At 44.7% G+C, this 15,219-nt stretch overlaps 1 protein-coding gene across 5 annotated transcripts in view; it reads left to right on the forward strand.

Moving 5' to 3' along the window:
* Positions 1-1,320: 1,320 nt before the first annotated feature.
* PNPLA4 (patatin like phospholipase domain containing 4) overlaps positions 1,321-15,219 on the forward strand; it is a 45,056-nt gene continuing 31,157 nt past the window's right edge. Inside the window, exons 1-4 of one of the 5 annotated variants that reach the window (XM_044998372.1) lie at positions 1,321-1,341; positions 4,039-4,377; positions 5,337-5,454; positions 13,853-14,037. In XM_044998372.1, coding sequence (XP_044854307.1) covers positions 4,219-4,377; positions 5,337-5,454; positions 13,853-14,037 — 462 coding nt within the window. In that variant the 5' untranslated portion in view covers positions 1,321-1,341; positions 4,039-4,218. Of the gene's footprint in view, positions 1,472-4,038; positions 4,378-5,336; positions 5,455-13,852; positions 14,038-15,219 lie in introns of those variants that run through there. The other 4 variants (XM_044998550.1, XM_044998286.1, XM_044998463.1 and 1 more) reach the window with 4 other exon arrangements.

Raw genomic sequence — 15,219 nt, forward strand, 5'->3', positions numbered from 1 at the left:
TGCTGAAGGAGGCACAAGTGTGGTGTTTAGATACTGCTTGTATTATTAGAACTGGGAGCACTGGCTGTTGGGAGTCTGAAAGGACAGGAAACAGGAAGGCAGGGGGAGGAGTTACAGTGTGCGCAGCAGCAGCTTGGTAAAGAGGTTTCCACTGTAAAACTAAAGTCCTGTTGAAGCTTGTTAGTACCTTGCCTGGTTGATACAGCATTTTGGCAACAAGGATGGATCTTCTGCCTCTGAACCCACCTGCACTCTTTCTGCAAAGCCCAGGTGAGCCTCCAATTGCTTTTACTGTCTGGATCTATATGTTTGAGACTTACCTGCTTGTAATCAGTGCTACAGAGATTTCTGAAGTAAGAAAGCGTACTCTGCTAATCCACTGCCTTGGAGCAGAAGGGCAGCATATATTTTACACTTTTCCTCTTGCAGATGATAAATATGAGACTGCACTCACTGCATTAAAGAACTTTTTTGTGCTAATCGCTACAGATTTCACTAGCATGAGCAGAAACCAGGAGAGACTATAATGCAGTATATTGTTTCCCTGGGGAGTCTGATTGTGATTTAAGGACTATGGCAGATGAGATTAGAGACCAGCTCATTGAGAAAACCAGCCTTCGTGTCCTACTTCTAGAACCACAACTTACACTAGAAAAAGCAATAACCATTGCTACTCAGATTGAGTCAGCTACAGCTGAAGCCAAAATAATGAGCAAAGATACAGGAGGCACAGTCCAGGCTGTGACTCCTTTGCAGAAAAGTTCACGATCACTGCAAACAATTACAAGGCCAAGGGGGAAAGTGAAGCACCTTCCCCACTCTGCGCAGGGAACCTGGGCAGGCCGCCTGGCACCCAACAGACTGCCCCGCCCCCCACCCCCAAGCAAGAAGTCTAGGGTGGCTCATTCCATTGCCACCCCGCTTACATACACCCCTCCCCCCCAGCCAACCCTTCCTCAGTGCCCGCTGCGGCGTTTTGCTCAGGCCCGGGGGCTCCAGGGCCTCGCACATGCTACAGCTCGTGCAGGATCCCGGCCAGTCGCCCACGCCCTGCGCGTGCTAGGGAGGGGCGGGGGCGCGGAGGATTATGCCCGGACCGCCTCTACCCCAAAGCCCTGTGCGCCTCGTTCCAGCGCCAGCGCACTGCACATGCGCGGGGGGGGGAAGACGCGTGAGTGACGTGCACTTTTTCGTCCGTCCTCGCCCGCCATCCCCGTTGTGAGGCGCGCGAGCCTGAGCCGGGCGGAACTGCACAGAGCGGCGAATTGTTAATTCGGCCCCGCTCCTTTGTGCGTCACATGCGTGCGACACGAGCTCCAGCGGTGCGCGCCCTCCCAGCGGGTGGGAAGCGAGATCTCGCGAGGTTTCCACCAGGAGAGGGGGGGCTAGGGGGCGTCGCTCGGTTTGTTGGCGCTGAGCTGGTAGAACAAATAGGCGCGTCAGCGGCGGCCGGCGCGTGCAGGGAGAAGAGGTGCGTGGGGGTGCGAGGCTCCCGAGCGCCCTGCCTCGAACCAAACCGCTGTGCCGCGCGAGGCTCTGACGTTGGGAGCCAGCACAGCCCCGCCCCCCCCGCATAAACGCTGGGCCCCAGCGTGTGGGGGGGGGACGGGTCCCCCCGCCCTACGTGTCTATGCTCCCCCGGGCCCGCGGGGGGAGAGGCTGCGCCGTGGGCTGGCGGGAATCGCCCCTTGCCCTGCTGTAGCCCTGCACAGAGCTGCCCTAGCTGCCTTGGCAACCCTAGCGCTCCGCTCAGACTAGGCTGATCCTCCCCCCTTCCCCCCCCCCCCCACACGCGTGTGTATTGCGGGGAAATGGTGCCCTGGGCTAACTTCTACTTTGGTGCCCCCCGTTGCCCCCTTGGGTGTGGTGCCCCCCCGTTGCCCCTGGCCACCGTGGGCTCCCCACCCTCCCTCTCCCCTAACCCCGCCCTGCACCCCGTCTTGCCCCCATGTGGGGAAACTTGACCAGGATGCAGGGAGCAGAGCTGCTAGGTCGCCTTGAATGCTGGGGGGGAGCAACATCGGGACTCCCTGCATCCAGGTCACCTCCCCACCTGGCTACCTGAGATTAAGGCAGAGAGCAGCAGCAGCAGCAGCTCCTGATGCTCGCCTCCCAGCCCAGGTGGGGAAAGTGATCTGGATGCATGGAGCACTTGGTGTTGCTCCTCGTTCGCCCGCTCACAGCCCCCTAGGAGGGCTTGGAGGAACATTGTGGAGGTTGGGGAAGCTGCGCACCTCAGCTCTGCTGCACTTTAGGCAATCCCCCGGGGCCCCCTGGTCAGCCCTGGTATTGGGTGACACTGTATAGGCAGCTGTACAGTTTCTATCCCATAGTCAGTGCAGGTGTTTGAGGCAATAATAAATGTCTCCAAAATTCTAAAAGTAAGACAAATGTGATTGGACTACATTGGAAGGGGCGCTCATGGGCAGGTGTAGTGACTCCCCCCCATTTAGCTGCCTTTCACTCCTATTTGAAATTGACTAAATTTCAAGCCGGTGGTTTCCTTTTATGGTCATGGATTATCAGGATCCCATGGTGTTTGCCTTGGTTTCTGCTTCAAATAAATCTTCCCTCCTATATATATATATATATATATATAATATATATATATATATATATATAATTTTTTTTTTGACACTTAGCATTCATGAACTTCCAGACAAGGAATGTGTTTTCAGTTCTTCTGTGTAATTGTCTAGAGCTTGTATTTCTAATGATATAGCTGTGTTGGTCTCAGGCGGGGGACCATGGAGTGGGGACACAGGCCAGTGGCTGCTCTCCGCCCTATACGCCGGACAGGTGGCGGGTCCATGGCGTGCCAACAGCTGCCCAGGCTCCCCTGCTGGGCTCCAGCTGCCACCTGGCTGAAGGGGGGCAGGGGAAGAAGAGGGGCCAGGGCAGGCCCATGGTCAAAAGGGGATGGGCTAGGCCAGGGGTGGGCAAACTTTTTGGGGCGAGGGCCACATCTGGGTGAGGAAATTGTATGCAGGGCCGGGGCGGGGGGGGTGGAGTGCGGGATGTAGAGGAAGGGGCTCAGGACAAGGGATTGGGGCAGAGAAGGTGCAGAGTGTAAGAGGGGGCTCAGGGAAGGGGGTTGGGGTACAGGAGGGGTACGGAGTGCAGGATGGGGCTCAGGGCAGGGAGTTGGGGTGCACGGGGTGCAGGGTACAGCAGGGAGCTCAGGGCAGGTAGTTGGAATGCACAGGAGTGCAGAAAGGGGCTCAGGGCAGGGAGTTGGGTGCAGGAGGGGTGCGAGGTACAGGCAGAGGGCTTAGGGCAGGAAGTTGGGGGGCGGGGGGCAGGAGGGGTTTGAGCTCCAGCCCGGTGCCGCTTACCTAAAGTGGCTCCGGGGTGGCAGTGGCGCACACCAGGGCCAGGGCAGGCTCCCTGCATGCCTGCCCTGTCCCCACGCCACTCCAGGAAGTGCTGCGGCCCCTGGGGGGGGCGGGGGGCAGAGGGCTCTGCGTGCGCACATGGAGCCCTTTGCCTCCCGGCCCGGGGGCTGCTTCTCAGAGCAGCGCCGGGCCCGCAGCACCACCAGGGGTAATCCCGCGGGCCGGATCCATAGTTTGCCCATCCCTGGGCTAGGCTCATTCCACTTTCAAAAAGTGGGGGGGGGGCATGGCCCCTTAAGTCCCCCACCCCGTACCCCCGTTGCAGCACCCATGGTCCCAGGATATTAGAAAGACAAAGTGGGTGAGGTAATATCTTTTATTGGACCAACTTCTGTTAATGAAAGAGACAAGGTTACACAGAGTTCTTCAGCTTGAAAGTTTCTCTTTCACCAAGAGAAATTTGCCCCCAAAAAGGTATTACTTCACCCACCTGGTTTCTCTAGAGCTTGTATTGTCACCTGCAAAATATGGCCCAATCCTGCAATCTAATCTGTGCAAGCAGAGTCTTTATGGATCAGTTTGCATGATATGTTACTGATTACCTTCTACATGGCTCCCATTGTAGTGTCAGGGCCTTAACATACAGCTTTTTTTTTTTTTTTAATCACTCAACTTGGTTTTGGCTTTCTGTGTTTTCCACCAGGTATTTTAAATATTTTTAGTGGATGATGGGACATCTCTCTTGTAATGTCCAGCAATAAACTCATCTGGTGGTGTTGTAGCTACCTCGTTCATTACAAGTCTGTGGCAGTAAAATGATCCTGTTCTGAGCAAATCCATTTATTGTTACACCATCTGGATTCAGGGGCTACGTTGCAGAGGAATGTTGGCCACTAAACGCATGTGTAGCATCCAAAGGCAATGGCCTCCTTTGAAAGAGGATGGACTGCATGGTAGCATATTTTTTAAAATTCAGCAGTTTTGGACTGGTGTTCTGGGTTACTGCAATCTAAGAGCCACACACGTTAAATCCACATATAATGTAAGTGTTTACTTAATTTATTTTTTTCTATGGTGTTATAGGTATTCATAGTGCTCTTTCAACAACAAGACCAGATTCCTTCCTCGAGAGTTTACTATTTTAAGGTTTGATGAATTGAGGACTACTGGCATAAGGGATTGCAGGTTTGGACATTAGCTCAGAAAAATGACCAGACTAGGGGGTGGAGGTTGGGAAGTAACAGGATATGTGACTTGCCATATAGGTTTCTTGTTGTTCTAGCTTCTTTAAGAGAAAAATAAAACCTCCGTGTAGTTATAGTGTAGGAAAAATAAGATGATTACTGATGTGGAAGACTAGCTGAAAGAAATAAATGTTTAGGAGAGACTTCAGGAGGGCATGGACTGAGGTGATTTGATTTACTGAAGAAGGGAATTAGTCCTCGTGTGTGGGGATGAGGCACAAAGACCAGAAAAAGAGGTAAAGGATTTGTTAAGGTAGGATAAGAGCATAAAACTTGAGTATCACTATGGAATGTATGCAAGGAGAAAAGCCTAAGGCTGTGGAAACATGACTGAAGCAGTTCACAAGATCATTTATGAAATACAAACTTAATCTTGGTGTTTGCACGTCATATTCTACACATGATGCCTGTAAGTGGCATAGTCTACTGTACCTAGTTTTAGACATCCACTTAGATTAGTTTCAGCTTTGAAAGTGTAAATTATTGCATGCTGTTGTTTGTTATAAATAATAGCATATAACATGTTATATATATGGTAGTGTGTTTAGACACTGTACAAATATGCAAATGACATGGAGCTTTTATTCACCTTTCTAAGGAAAACATGCCCAGCTAGTTTTAAAGAACACATCATAATTTTTCACAGTATTATTTTAAATACTTCAGAAAAAAATCAGCCAAGATTTTCCTGCAACCATTCCTTTTATTCTTCCCTTCAAAAGATTAACCTTTGATTGTCTTAATGTGGGTGTCCCAGGTACAGAATGAATGGCTGATAATGGACATGGCAACCGCTGTTGTTGCTGACGAAGTTAAAACAGCCTATGGGAAAGGGCCCAAAGCAACATCTGATGGAAGACAACTCATGATGGAAGGTATTTAATACTTTTATTCTCAGTTAAATCTCAAGTATCTTGTTTTTATCATCAAGTTACTGTATAATATGGATTTAAGTATTTTGGGGAAAAAAAGCAACATACAGGAATTTTTTATTGCTACTAAAAAAAGGGTTTTGTATTTTTTCCAAGGTGCACTAAATAATAATAATTATGGTTCACTGCAGTACATTCTGCAATTGAAAAAATAAATGTTATTCACCCAATACAGTATTGTTCCAATCAAATTGAAGTCAGCAGAAGTCTTTCTGTATACTTTATTGGGAGTTGGCTGATGATTCAGAAGAAGCTTTTTTTTTTTTTATTAAATATGTGGAGATACACCTATCTCATAGAACTGGAAGGGACCCCAAAAGGTCATCAAGTCCAGCCCCCTGCATTCACTAGCAGGACCAAGTACTGATTTTGCCCCAGATTCCTAAGTGGCCCCCTAAAAGATTTAACACTCAACCCTCAGTTTAGCAGGCCAGTGCTCGAACCACTGAGCTATCCCTCCATCCTGGAACAGTCTACTGAATAACTAGGACACAATCAGGTATTATTTTGTAGTCCTTTAGCTTGCATGGTGGTATCATGAAGTGACATAGTAATGGAGTCTTTGTGTGTGCTTTGGGCTTAATCCAAAGCCCATTGAAATCAGTGCAAGGACTCTCTTTTGACTTCAATAGTTTTTGAATTAGAACCTTTGTGTTTGATACAGCTCACCCACTTGGGGCTTTTGTGGTCCTGAAGATACACCAAAGGCAGATTCTCATAAGTATTTACCCTTATCTGGTTTCTTGATGCTTATTAAATTGATAGTTATTTTACAATCCCTGGAAAGCTGCCTCAGTGTGAGTATAGATTTGTAAATACCTTGCATCTCTTCCTTTTATTCCTTTGCTTATTTTCTCAAGGTAAAGTCCAAGTTAAATTGTAAGCTTGTTTATTGAACTAGCAGTGCATTGTAGCTACCCATCCAGTGTGCTAATGTAATATTTTAAGGCTTTTCATTTAATGCAAATATTCATATCTTATCTAAACTGCTTGATAGCTCTCATTCAGTATATTTGTGTTCATAAAAATGTCCCATTTGTTGGCAGTTCCTTTTTGTTAATTCTTGTTAAAATTTTTGGTGAAATAAGTTTATAGCAAATGTTAGGCTGTGGATTGTTATTTTTAAAATATTTTTTACTATTATTTGTGTAAAGGTATTTCCCAGAATCGCAACAGAGATAGAGGCCCCATTGTGCTAGCTGCTGTACATACACATAATAAGAGACAGCCCCGCCCTCAAATTTTTAGAGTGTGAGGTTACAGTCCTGCAGTACATGCAGACTCAATGAGTGAGCAAACATCCATCATCCACCCACAGGTATTACATTGCAGGATCAGGGCCTAAATAGACAAGACAGATTAAGGGAAGAAATACCAACTATATAGAAATTGATTTTTCTTTGGCTCTTAAAATAATTTAAAATACATTTTCAGTTCAAATGAGTTTGCACACATAAGTAGATGCATCTTCACTACTGGTTCCACTTCATTCAGGGTCTCTGCAAGTCTTTAAACAGCAGTTCTATGGAACACTTAAGAAGGCCATTGTGGCAGTAGGAGTTCAAGCAGTTCCTTTATGCCGCTGACATTGAACTCTCTTGTCTGCTTGACAGCCTTTTATTTGAAGCACTGGAATTTTGAACTGGTGACCACCTTTATTGGTCAGTGGTCCAGTATAATCAGCAAACAGGCCAGGTAAAATTGGTGCTGTTTTTATAAAGGAAGTTTTACATGGTTGTGGGGGAAGGGTTAGTTCTAAATTTGAATAGGTTTGATACATAGATATTTTGGGGCAGAGGGAAGGGGACAGAACTTTAAAAAACGAAGGCTTAGTCATGACTGTTTTTCATTTTAACTGTTCCAGTGCTACAGATTTATAAATACCCTTATTTTTTTGGCTTTCCTCTACCCAGAGCTGTACCCTAGGGATCCTGTTACGGCACACTGTAGAATTCTCTGTGCCCTTGCCCACCTGTTCAGAATGCCAGATTTGCCATTGTCTAGGGACCCTTTCTCATTAGCTAAGTTGATGCAAAGAGCTGGTATATTGGTGTAAACCTGTCCCAAAAATATCCCTTGTACAGAAGCCTCCTGCTTCAAGGCATAGAGTTTTCTCTGTCTGCTCTGTTCTTGCTTCACAGAAGATGCAAGAAGGATTTTGATGCATGAGACATGGGTGAGCCAGAGGTGGGAAGGATTGATTTGAGAGTGACCTAGGCAATTTTGTCTCCTTGCCTTTGCAATGGCCCATAGGCATTCTGTATAGCCTTGGGCTTGACCTAGTTTGTGCCATGTGGCAAACTAGCCCCTAGAAGTCTCTGAACGGGGGAGGTGGAGCTATCTTCCCTCTATTCCCACAACAGCACTAAGGCCTTATCTATACTACCGCTTTACAGCACTGAAACTTTCTCACTCAGGGGTGTGAAAAAACACCCCCCCAGGCGCTGCAAGTTTCAACGCTGGAAAGTGGCAATGTAGGCAGTGCACCAGCGCTGGGAGCTACTCCCCTCACGGCAGCACTTTAATGTTGTTAGTGAAGACATACCTTAAGATGAATCTGCACTTAAGTCATGTTTACCTGTTTCTGCATGCCTTAAATACACAGTTATGTTCTCTTTGAAAACATTGGCAACAGTCTGATGTTCCCAGATACAACAGTCAATGCCAAATTCAATGTAAATTAAACAGGAGAGGTTTACAGACTAAAGAGAAAACAAAAAATGTTAGGTGAAATGTAAATACTTTATCTTGGAAACTAAAATAAAATTCTGAAAGTTACCACTAAAGTTATGGAGAAATGTAGAGGAAAACAGACTCTCTCATTGAGCTCCATAACAGACCCCAGGTTTTAGTTAGTCTGTATCATTTTTTATATTTATTTTTCTACATACTTGCACTTCAAAAATCATTGATGTCACCATTTCAGTACACACTAGGCTTAGATTATCTCTTACATATATAAGTAGTACCAAAAAAAGCATCTCTGATTTCAGAACAAATCTTAATTTTGCTCTCTCCCTGTTACATTTTCTTCTTAAAATACACTTTCTATGGCATTTATTTTGTCTTTGTATTCTCTCAGCAATTCTATATAAAATATTCATATATATTCTCCAGTTACTTTTCTCACATATCACTTAATTTGCTTGTTATACAACTAATTGGTTTACAGTATATCTCATCTTTCTTGAAATAGACATCTATTATTTTGTAAATTACAGTTTCACACTGGTGCTTTGTGCCACAGAGAATAAAGCTCTGTGAATTAAATATGACAGTTATAAATAAGTTAGTTCTATATAGGGAAAAATAGAGATTAAATATCTAGGTAATTATCACACAGTCTTCTTGATTTCTTCCTGTCATTAAAATCAGAACCAGTAGACAAACAGGGTGAAATCCTGGCACCAAAGTCAATTTGAATTTTGCCATTAATTTCAATGGAACTAGGATTCCATCTATGGTTTCCATATAGGAAATGAGAACAACCAGAGTAGTTAAACTGAAATTTTTTTGGGGGTGGGGGAGGACCCTCAGGGTTTTTTTGGTAATATTGCTGTGTGTTGTTAAATAGCTGCTCCGTCCTGCTAGGGAGGAGGGGTCTGTACAGCTGTATTCATTGTGGATTAAGTGATACTTCTGTATATTCCCACACAAAAAAATTAGAGACAAGGTAGGAAGTGGTTTTTTTCAGTGAATTGCAATTAACATCATCTAAATGATACACTTTTTTTTTGTAAAGAAAGTCTTACGCTTTCAACAGAAAATCTCCCATACATTAATGATTAATTTCTGTGCTACCTGATGGATGGATGGAAGAGATTCAGCGTAGAAGTTTATCGAAGTCTGTACTTTGATAAATGTATAAAATGTATCAAACTGTTTCTTGATAGTGTGGATTGATGCTTTTCATAACTTTCAACACGAGCTTTTTAGGTATTTTTAAAACTGTATACAGAGAGGAAATCTTTCTCCTCTTCCTGCTTTTAATCCATACTAAATGAAGGAAGCATAAAGGATTTAACCTTCTGTTAGGGCAGTGTTTCTCAAACTGGGGTCACTGCTTGAGTAGGGAAAGCCCCTGGTGGGCCAGGCCAATTTGTTTACCTGTCCCATCAGCAGGTCCTGCCGATCGCAGCTCCCACTGGACGCGATTTGCCACTGCAGGCCAATGGGGGCTGCTGGAAGCAGCGGCCAGTAAGTCTTTCGGCCCACGCCGCTTCTTGCAGCCCCCATTGGGCCAAAGCAGCGAACCGTGGCCAGTGGGAGCCACGATCGGCCGGACCTGTGGACGGGGCAGGTAAACAAACCGGCCTGGCCCGCCGGGGGCTTTCCCTACACAAGCGGTGACCCCAGTTTGTTAGGGGCTTCTCTTTCAAAATGCTTTATTCTTCTGGTCATTCATCACATCACCATATGAAGCCACCTGAACCTATACTGTACACATGGGATGTGTTAGAGGCATGCAAACTAAATTTGGGAAAACAAGGAGTCTTAATGCCTAGAGAATTTAAATATTCCTTCAGGTAATGAGGATCAAACAAATCTGTCCATAGTGACTGTGTAACTGTGACATTGCACCCCATATTCTTCATAGTGATATTATTATAATTATGATGTATTTTATGCAAGATAAGTCATGTGAGATGTCATTGGAAAGGTTATGATCTGCTGAATATGATTATCCTATTTGTATGCATGTGTCATTTTTGTACCTGAAGTTAGGAATATTGGCTATCTGTATTACAAAAGTGTTTATACCTGGGGAACGCTCACTAGGCTAGAGGTTCTCAGTCTAGATGGTCCATTCAGGTTAATGAGCCATTAGGAGAAAACAGTAGGCCTTAGAAGAAGCTTATCTCCCACGTGGGGGCCTTCCTGAGGACACTACAAATAGCCTCTGAGTGATGGCTGCTGTGACACTACAGGGACATGTGACCAGGTCACCTGGTGCTGGTCTGAATCTTGGGCAGTGTTTTTCCACTGACTGGTGTGGGAACCAAGCTTTGAAACAAAGGGTTCCCACCATATGCAAAAGCTATGTAAGGCAGGGGAGTGACATTATCACGGTTCTTCACTGACTCCCCACCCAGAGTGTCTCTTGGAAACACCTGAGGAACCAAGACTGAACTGGGGGAACTGCTGGACCAGTCTAAAGGGTTTTTAGTCTGTGAATGGAACGCCTGGAGATTCGAAGCTGTAAGCTAGTGCAGCTTTCCCCTTAAATGGCAGCCTGCTTGTACCCTCACTTAGGGTGAGAATTTGCTATTCATGTCTGATCTATGTAGTACATCAAGCTTAGTTTGCGGTTTTTGTTTATTTGCCAGATCTGCTTTGATCTGTTTTATGATACCTTTAATCACTTAAAATCTGTCTTTTGTAGTTAATAAACTTCTTTTTGCTTTATTTAAAACCAGTGTGGGGAAGTCATAACTGGGGCAGAAAACTGTTGTGTATTCCTCTCCACACTGAGGGAGGGGATGAATTTCATGAGCCTACGCTGTACAGTTTCCTGTGCAGCACAAGGCGGTGTTATTTTGGGTTTATGCTCCAGAGGGTGTGTGTGCCTGAGTAGCTCGGAAGTTCCCTAGCTGGAGCCTTCCCATGCAGGACCTGGACACAGCATCTGCATGTAACTGTAGGTGGGTATGTACCTACCTATATGTGTGCTGGTGAAAGTGCAGGCTGGTCACAGCAGCACAGTGTAAAGGGAGCCTAGGCTGGTGGGTTGGGGGGCTCAGTGGTACCCCAGTTCCAGGTGGCACCCCAGGGGGAATTCATCACAGTAACTTTATGTGAACATATGTTTGAGAAGCACACTGAGGTTTAACAACCTTATTATTGTAGTAACATTGGCATGCCTTGGCACCCTCAACTAAATTTACCTTTTAAATACAATATATTCAAAGAGAATTAATTTTATAGCTTTTATTTTTGCATGATTTACAAGTCCAGTCCAAAACACACAGAAGAAGTTGCATGAAATAAGTGGATTATATAGAGAAAAATTAAGCTAATTACTGGGTTTTGGTAGTGTGAAGAGGAAGATAATTTACAAAGGAAATTTTAAAGATACAGTTAATTAGAGTAACAGATCTATTCTCATTAGGCATTCATCTAGACCTTTGTGTTTTAGGAGCTAATGGTATCTTGAAGCTGAGAGAATAACACGAACAATATGGTCTGGCTTTGTTCTCCATCGCCTTTTAACACTCATTTCTTAATCCTTTGCTGAAGGTCTGAGATCATAAGGGATTGGCCGTCTGTTACGTACTTAGCTTATTTTTTGATTGTTTATTTTAACTATCTTCTATACAGTATATAGCTTTTATGATCAGCAATAAGCAGAATCTTGCAAGTTTCTGGAGGTATGTAAGAAGTTAGATCTTTAGGGTTTTGTCTACTCGAGATGACTTCAGGGGAAAAAAAAATTCTCTAATATTGCCACAGGTTCAGTTGAGCCCATGGTAACATTGGAGGAAATTTTGTTTTTAAAATTTTCTTGTATAAGCACAGCTTTTGAATTTAAGAGATCTAATGACATTGCTTTGGACACTTGTCCTCCCTAAACCTGAGAGTAGACTCAATCCTGTAAGAGATTTCAAATTCCTTTAAAAACAACGAGGAGTCTGGTGGCATCTTAAAGACTAACAGATTTATTTGGGCATAAGCTTTTGTGGTAAAAAAAACCAAAACCTCCCACTTCTTCAGATGCATTGTGGGTTTTTTACCCATGAAAGCTTATGCTCAAATAAATCTGTTAGTTTTTAAGGTGCCACCAGACTCCTTGTTTTTGTAGATACAGACTAACATGGCTACAACTCTGATACTCAGATTCCTTTGTTACACATTGGGCAATTGAGCTCCAGTTAACTCCATGTTTAATATTAAGTGCTCTAGATGTCATGCTAAGCCATTTTTCTTTAAGGTAGGCAAATGCCTCGATCCTGTGAACACTTATGTACTTGCTTAACTTCACTGCTGTGAGTAGTCCCATTGAAATCAATGAGCAGCCACATATGTAACCTCCTTTCTCCCAATTCCATGTGAAATTCTAAATCTTATAAGAAATATAAATTAATATTAGGCACCCTGTCTCTCATACCTCCACTATTTCTGCAGAAATCCAAAGTAATATATCTGGGCACAACAGGGAAGTTAAAAATTAAATTTCACCTTAATTTTCCCTTTTTACATTTTGTTAGTTTAAATTAGATCAGGGATTGGCAACCTTTGGCACACGGCCCATCAGGGAAATCTGCTGGCGGGCCAGAACATGTTGTTTACCTGCAGTGTCCGCAGGTTCAGCTGATCGCAGCTCCCACTGGCCGCTGTTCACTGTCCCAGGCCAGTGGGGCTGCGGGAAGTGGCGTGGGCCGAGGGATGTGCTGACTGCCACTTCCCGCAGCCGCAATTGGCCTGGAACAGCGAACTGTGGCCAGTGGGAGCTGCGATTGGCTGAACCTGTGGACTCTGCAGGTAAACAAACCGTTCCGGCCCGCCAGCGGATTTCCCTTACGGGCTGCATGCCAAAGGTTGCCGATCCCTGAATTAGACCCTTAGCTCCTTTAAAGCGCATGTGGTGGATTTTGTTTTATTTTTATATAATTATAGTTTGTCTCTTTTGTGTCGTCTTATGATTGCAACTATAATGTGTTTTCCTTTCTCTGAATAAGAAGTGCCTTTTACATAAATTTGTCTCTGCATTATTAGATGCTGATGGTAGCATTTCTAAAGTAAATTAATTCCAATAATGAAAGGGAAAAAGTGTTTTTCTAAGAGGACTATTTTAGAGTCGGTACTGCACATTTAAAGAGAATATGATGACCAGATGTAATTATCTACAATTCTGAGCAATTTTAACTTTCTGAGCCAGCAGCAAAATGGGTTTAAACTGTACCAATCCATCAAACAGTTCTGGAAAATGACTAGAATCATTGATTTTTTTTTTTTTAGTTGTCTTTACTAAGTCCCCAGATATGGGAAAACTTATCTACTCAATATACAGTGTTAAACTTTTTAATTTAACAGAGGAATACAACATTTATAAAAACACTTTATTAATATTTTATTGTGGATAAAAATAATTTTCCACTTGGAACAATAGAAATGGAGCAGTATTTGACTAAGCAGCATTTTGAATACAATTGCCCTGAAGTTCAAAGATGCTGTGGACCTACAAGCTCCTGTTGAATTAATTGGGGGTTGAAGATGCTCATCTCCTTTGAAAACAAGCCAGCTGTTTTTAGATATTGTGCTTGTGTGTGTTATAGAGCAAAAAATAAATGTGTTAAAGCATTTAACTGATCCATCTCCTGATGGCAAAATTTTGTTTCCACAGCAAAAATGAAACATCTCAACCTATCATTTGCAGCTTGTGGGTTTCTGGGTATATACCACTTGGGGGCAGCATCTGCTCTTTGCAGACATGGTAAGAAGTTACTGAAGGTTGTGAAGGCTTTTGCAGGAGCTTCTGCAGGATCACTGGTTGCCACAGTTCTGTTAACAATGCCAGAAAACATAGAGGTAATTGAAAAATAACTAATTCATTTAGAATGTAGTGGTTTTAAAAAAAAAAAACAAAAAACTTAAATTCCTGAAGTAAGGTTTTTAGGGTGGCACTATTTTTATTTGGTCAACAGTTTTTGGGGTTTTTTTGTTTTGTTGGTTTTTTTAGTTCTTGTCTAGGAGCAGAGCTCACAACTCTTTGTTTTCCCAACAAAGAAAGTGTGTGTATATTCCTCATACAGTTTTTAAAAACACTTACCAACTAATGACGTATGTGCTCAATTTATACCATAAGATATTTTAGCTGTATAATTTTAAAGTCATATATGGATGAAGATTTGTTGAGATATGTAAAGTCATACATACACGTGTGGACACACATACACTATTTGTATCCTTGTAGTTTAGGACAGCGGTTCTCATCGGGGGATCTGCAGCCTCCTGGGGGGGTCCATGAGCCGGTTTCAGGGGGTCCATGAGCTCCAAGCCCTGGTGCCCTGTGGAGCAGAAGCCCCGAGCCCATGGGCAGAGGTGGAGGGGAGTTCAGGGGTGCCTTACCCACAGCAGGGCAGTTCCGGCGGCAGCTCCACACACCCCTCTTCCCCACCTTCCAAAGCCTCACCTTCTGGCCAGGTTGGTGATTGGAAGCTGGAGCTGGGCAGTGCAGGGTGGCTGCTGCTCTGACAGGTTTAATGGAGGAGGCAGTGTAGCGGTCCCTCATCTCCTCCTCTTGGTGCCCAGGGCTATGGCTGATCCTCAGCTCCCAGCCCCTTTTGACTGCTTTTGCAACCAGTAAGAGCTGCCTGGGCATGGGGACCTGATTCCGCAGAGCCTTTGGGGAGCAGTGACCACATGGGGGGTGGTGTCTCCTTGCACAGCCCTTAGCTACCCTTCTCCTTGCACCCTGAGCTCTGCCCCCCACCTGTACACAGCCCCTAGGATCCCTCTTCCTGCACCCTGAGTGGTTTTCACATTTTTTGAGCTGAACCCCTCACCCTTTGAGTTATAATTTTTGGTTGCGCCTCCCCCAACCCAGACAAGCTGGGTGGTCTGCTGAGGTTAGTCGGGGTGTAGAGGTGGCGCTCCCTTTCCGATCCCTGCTGTGCGGAGCTGGCCCAAGCCCTGCCGGCCCTGCCCCACCCCCACCCCAATAGAAGTCAAACTACACCTATGCCCGCAGTCCCCGCACAGGGGCCGGAA

Source organism: Mauremys mutica, chromosome 1 (genome assembly GCF_020497125.1).
Source record: "Mauremys mutica isolate MM-2020 ecotype Southern chromosome 1, ASM2049712v1, whole genome shotgun sequence".
In the NCBI taxonomy this organism is placed as follows: domain Eukaryota; kingdom Metazoa; phylum Chordata; order Testudines; family Geoemydidae; genus Mauremys; species Mauremys mutica.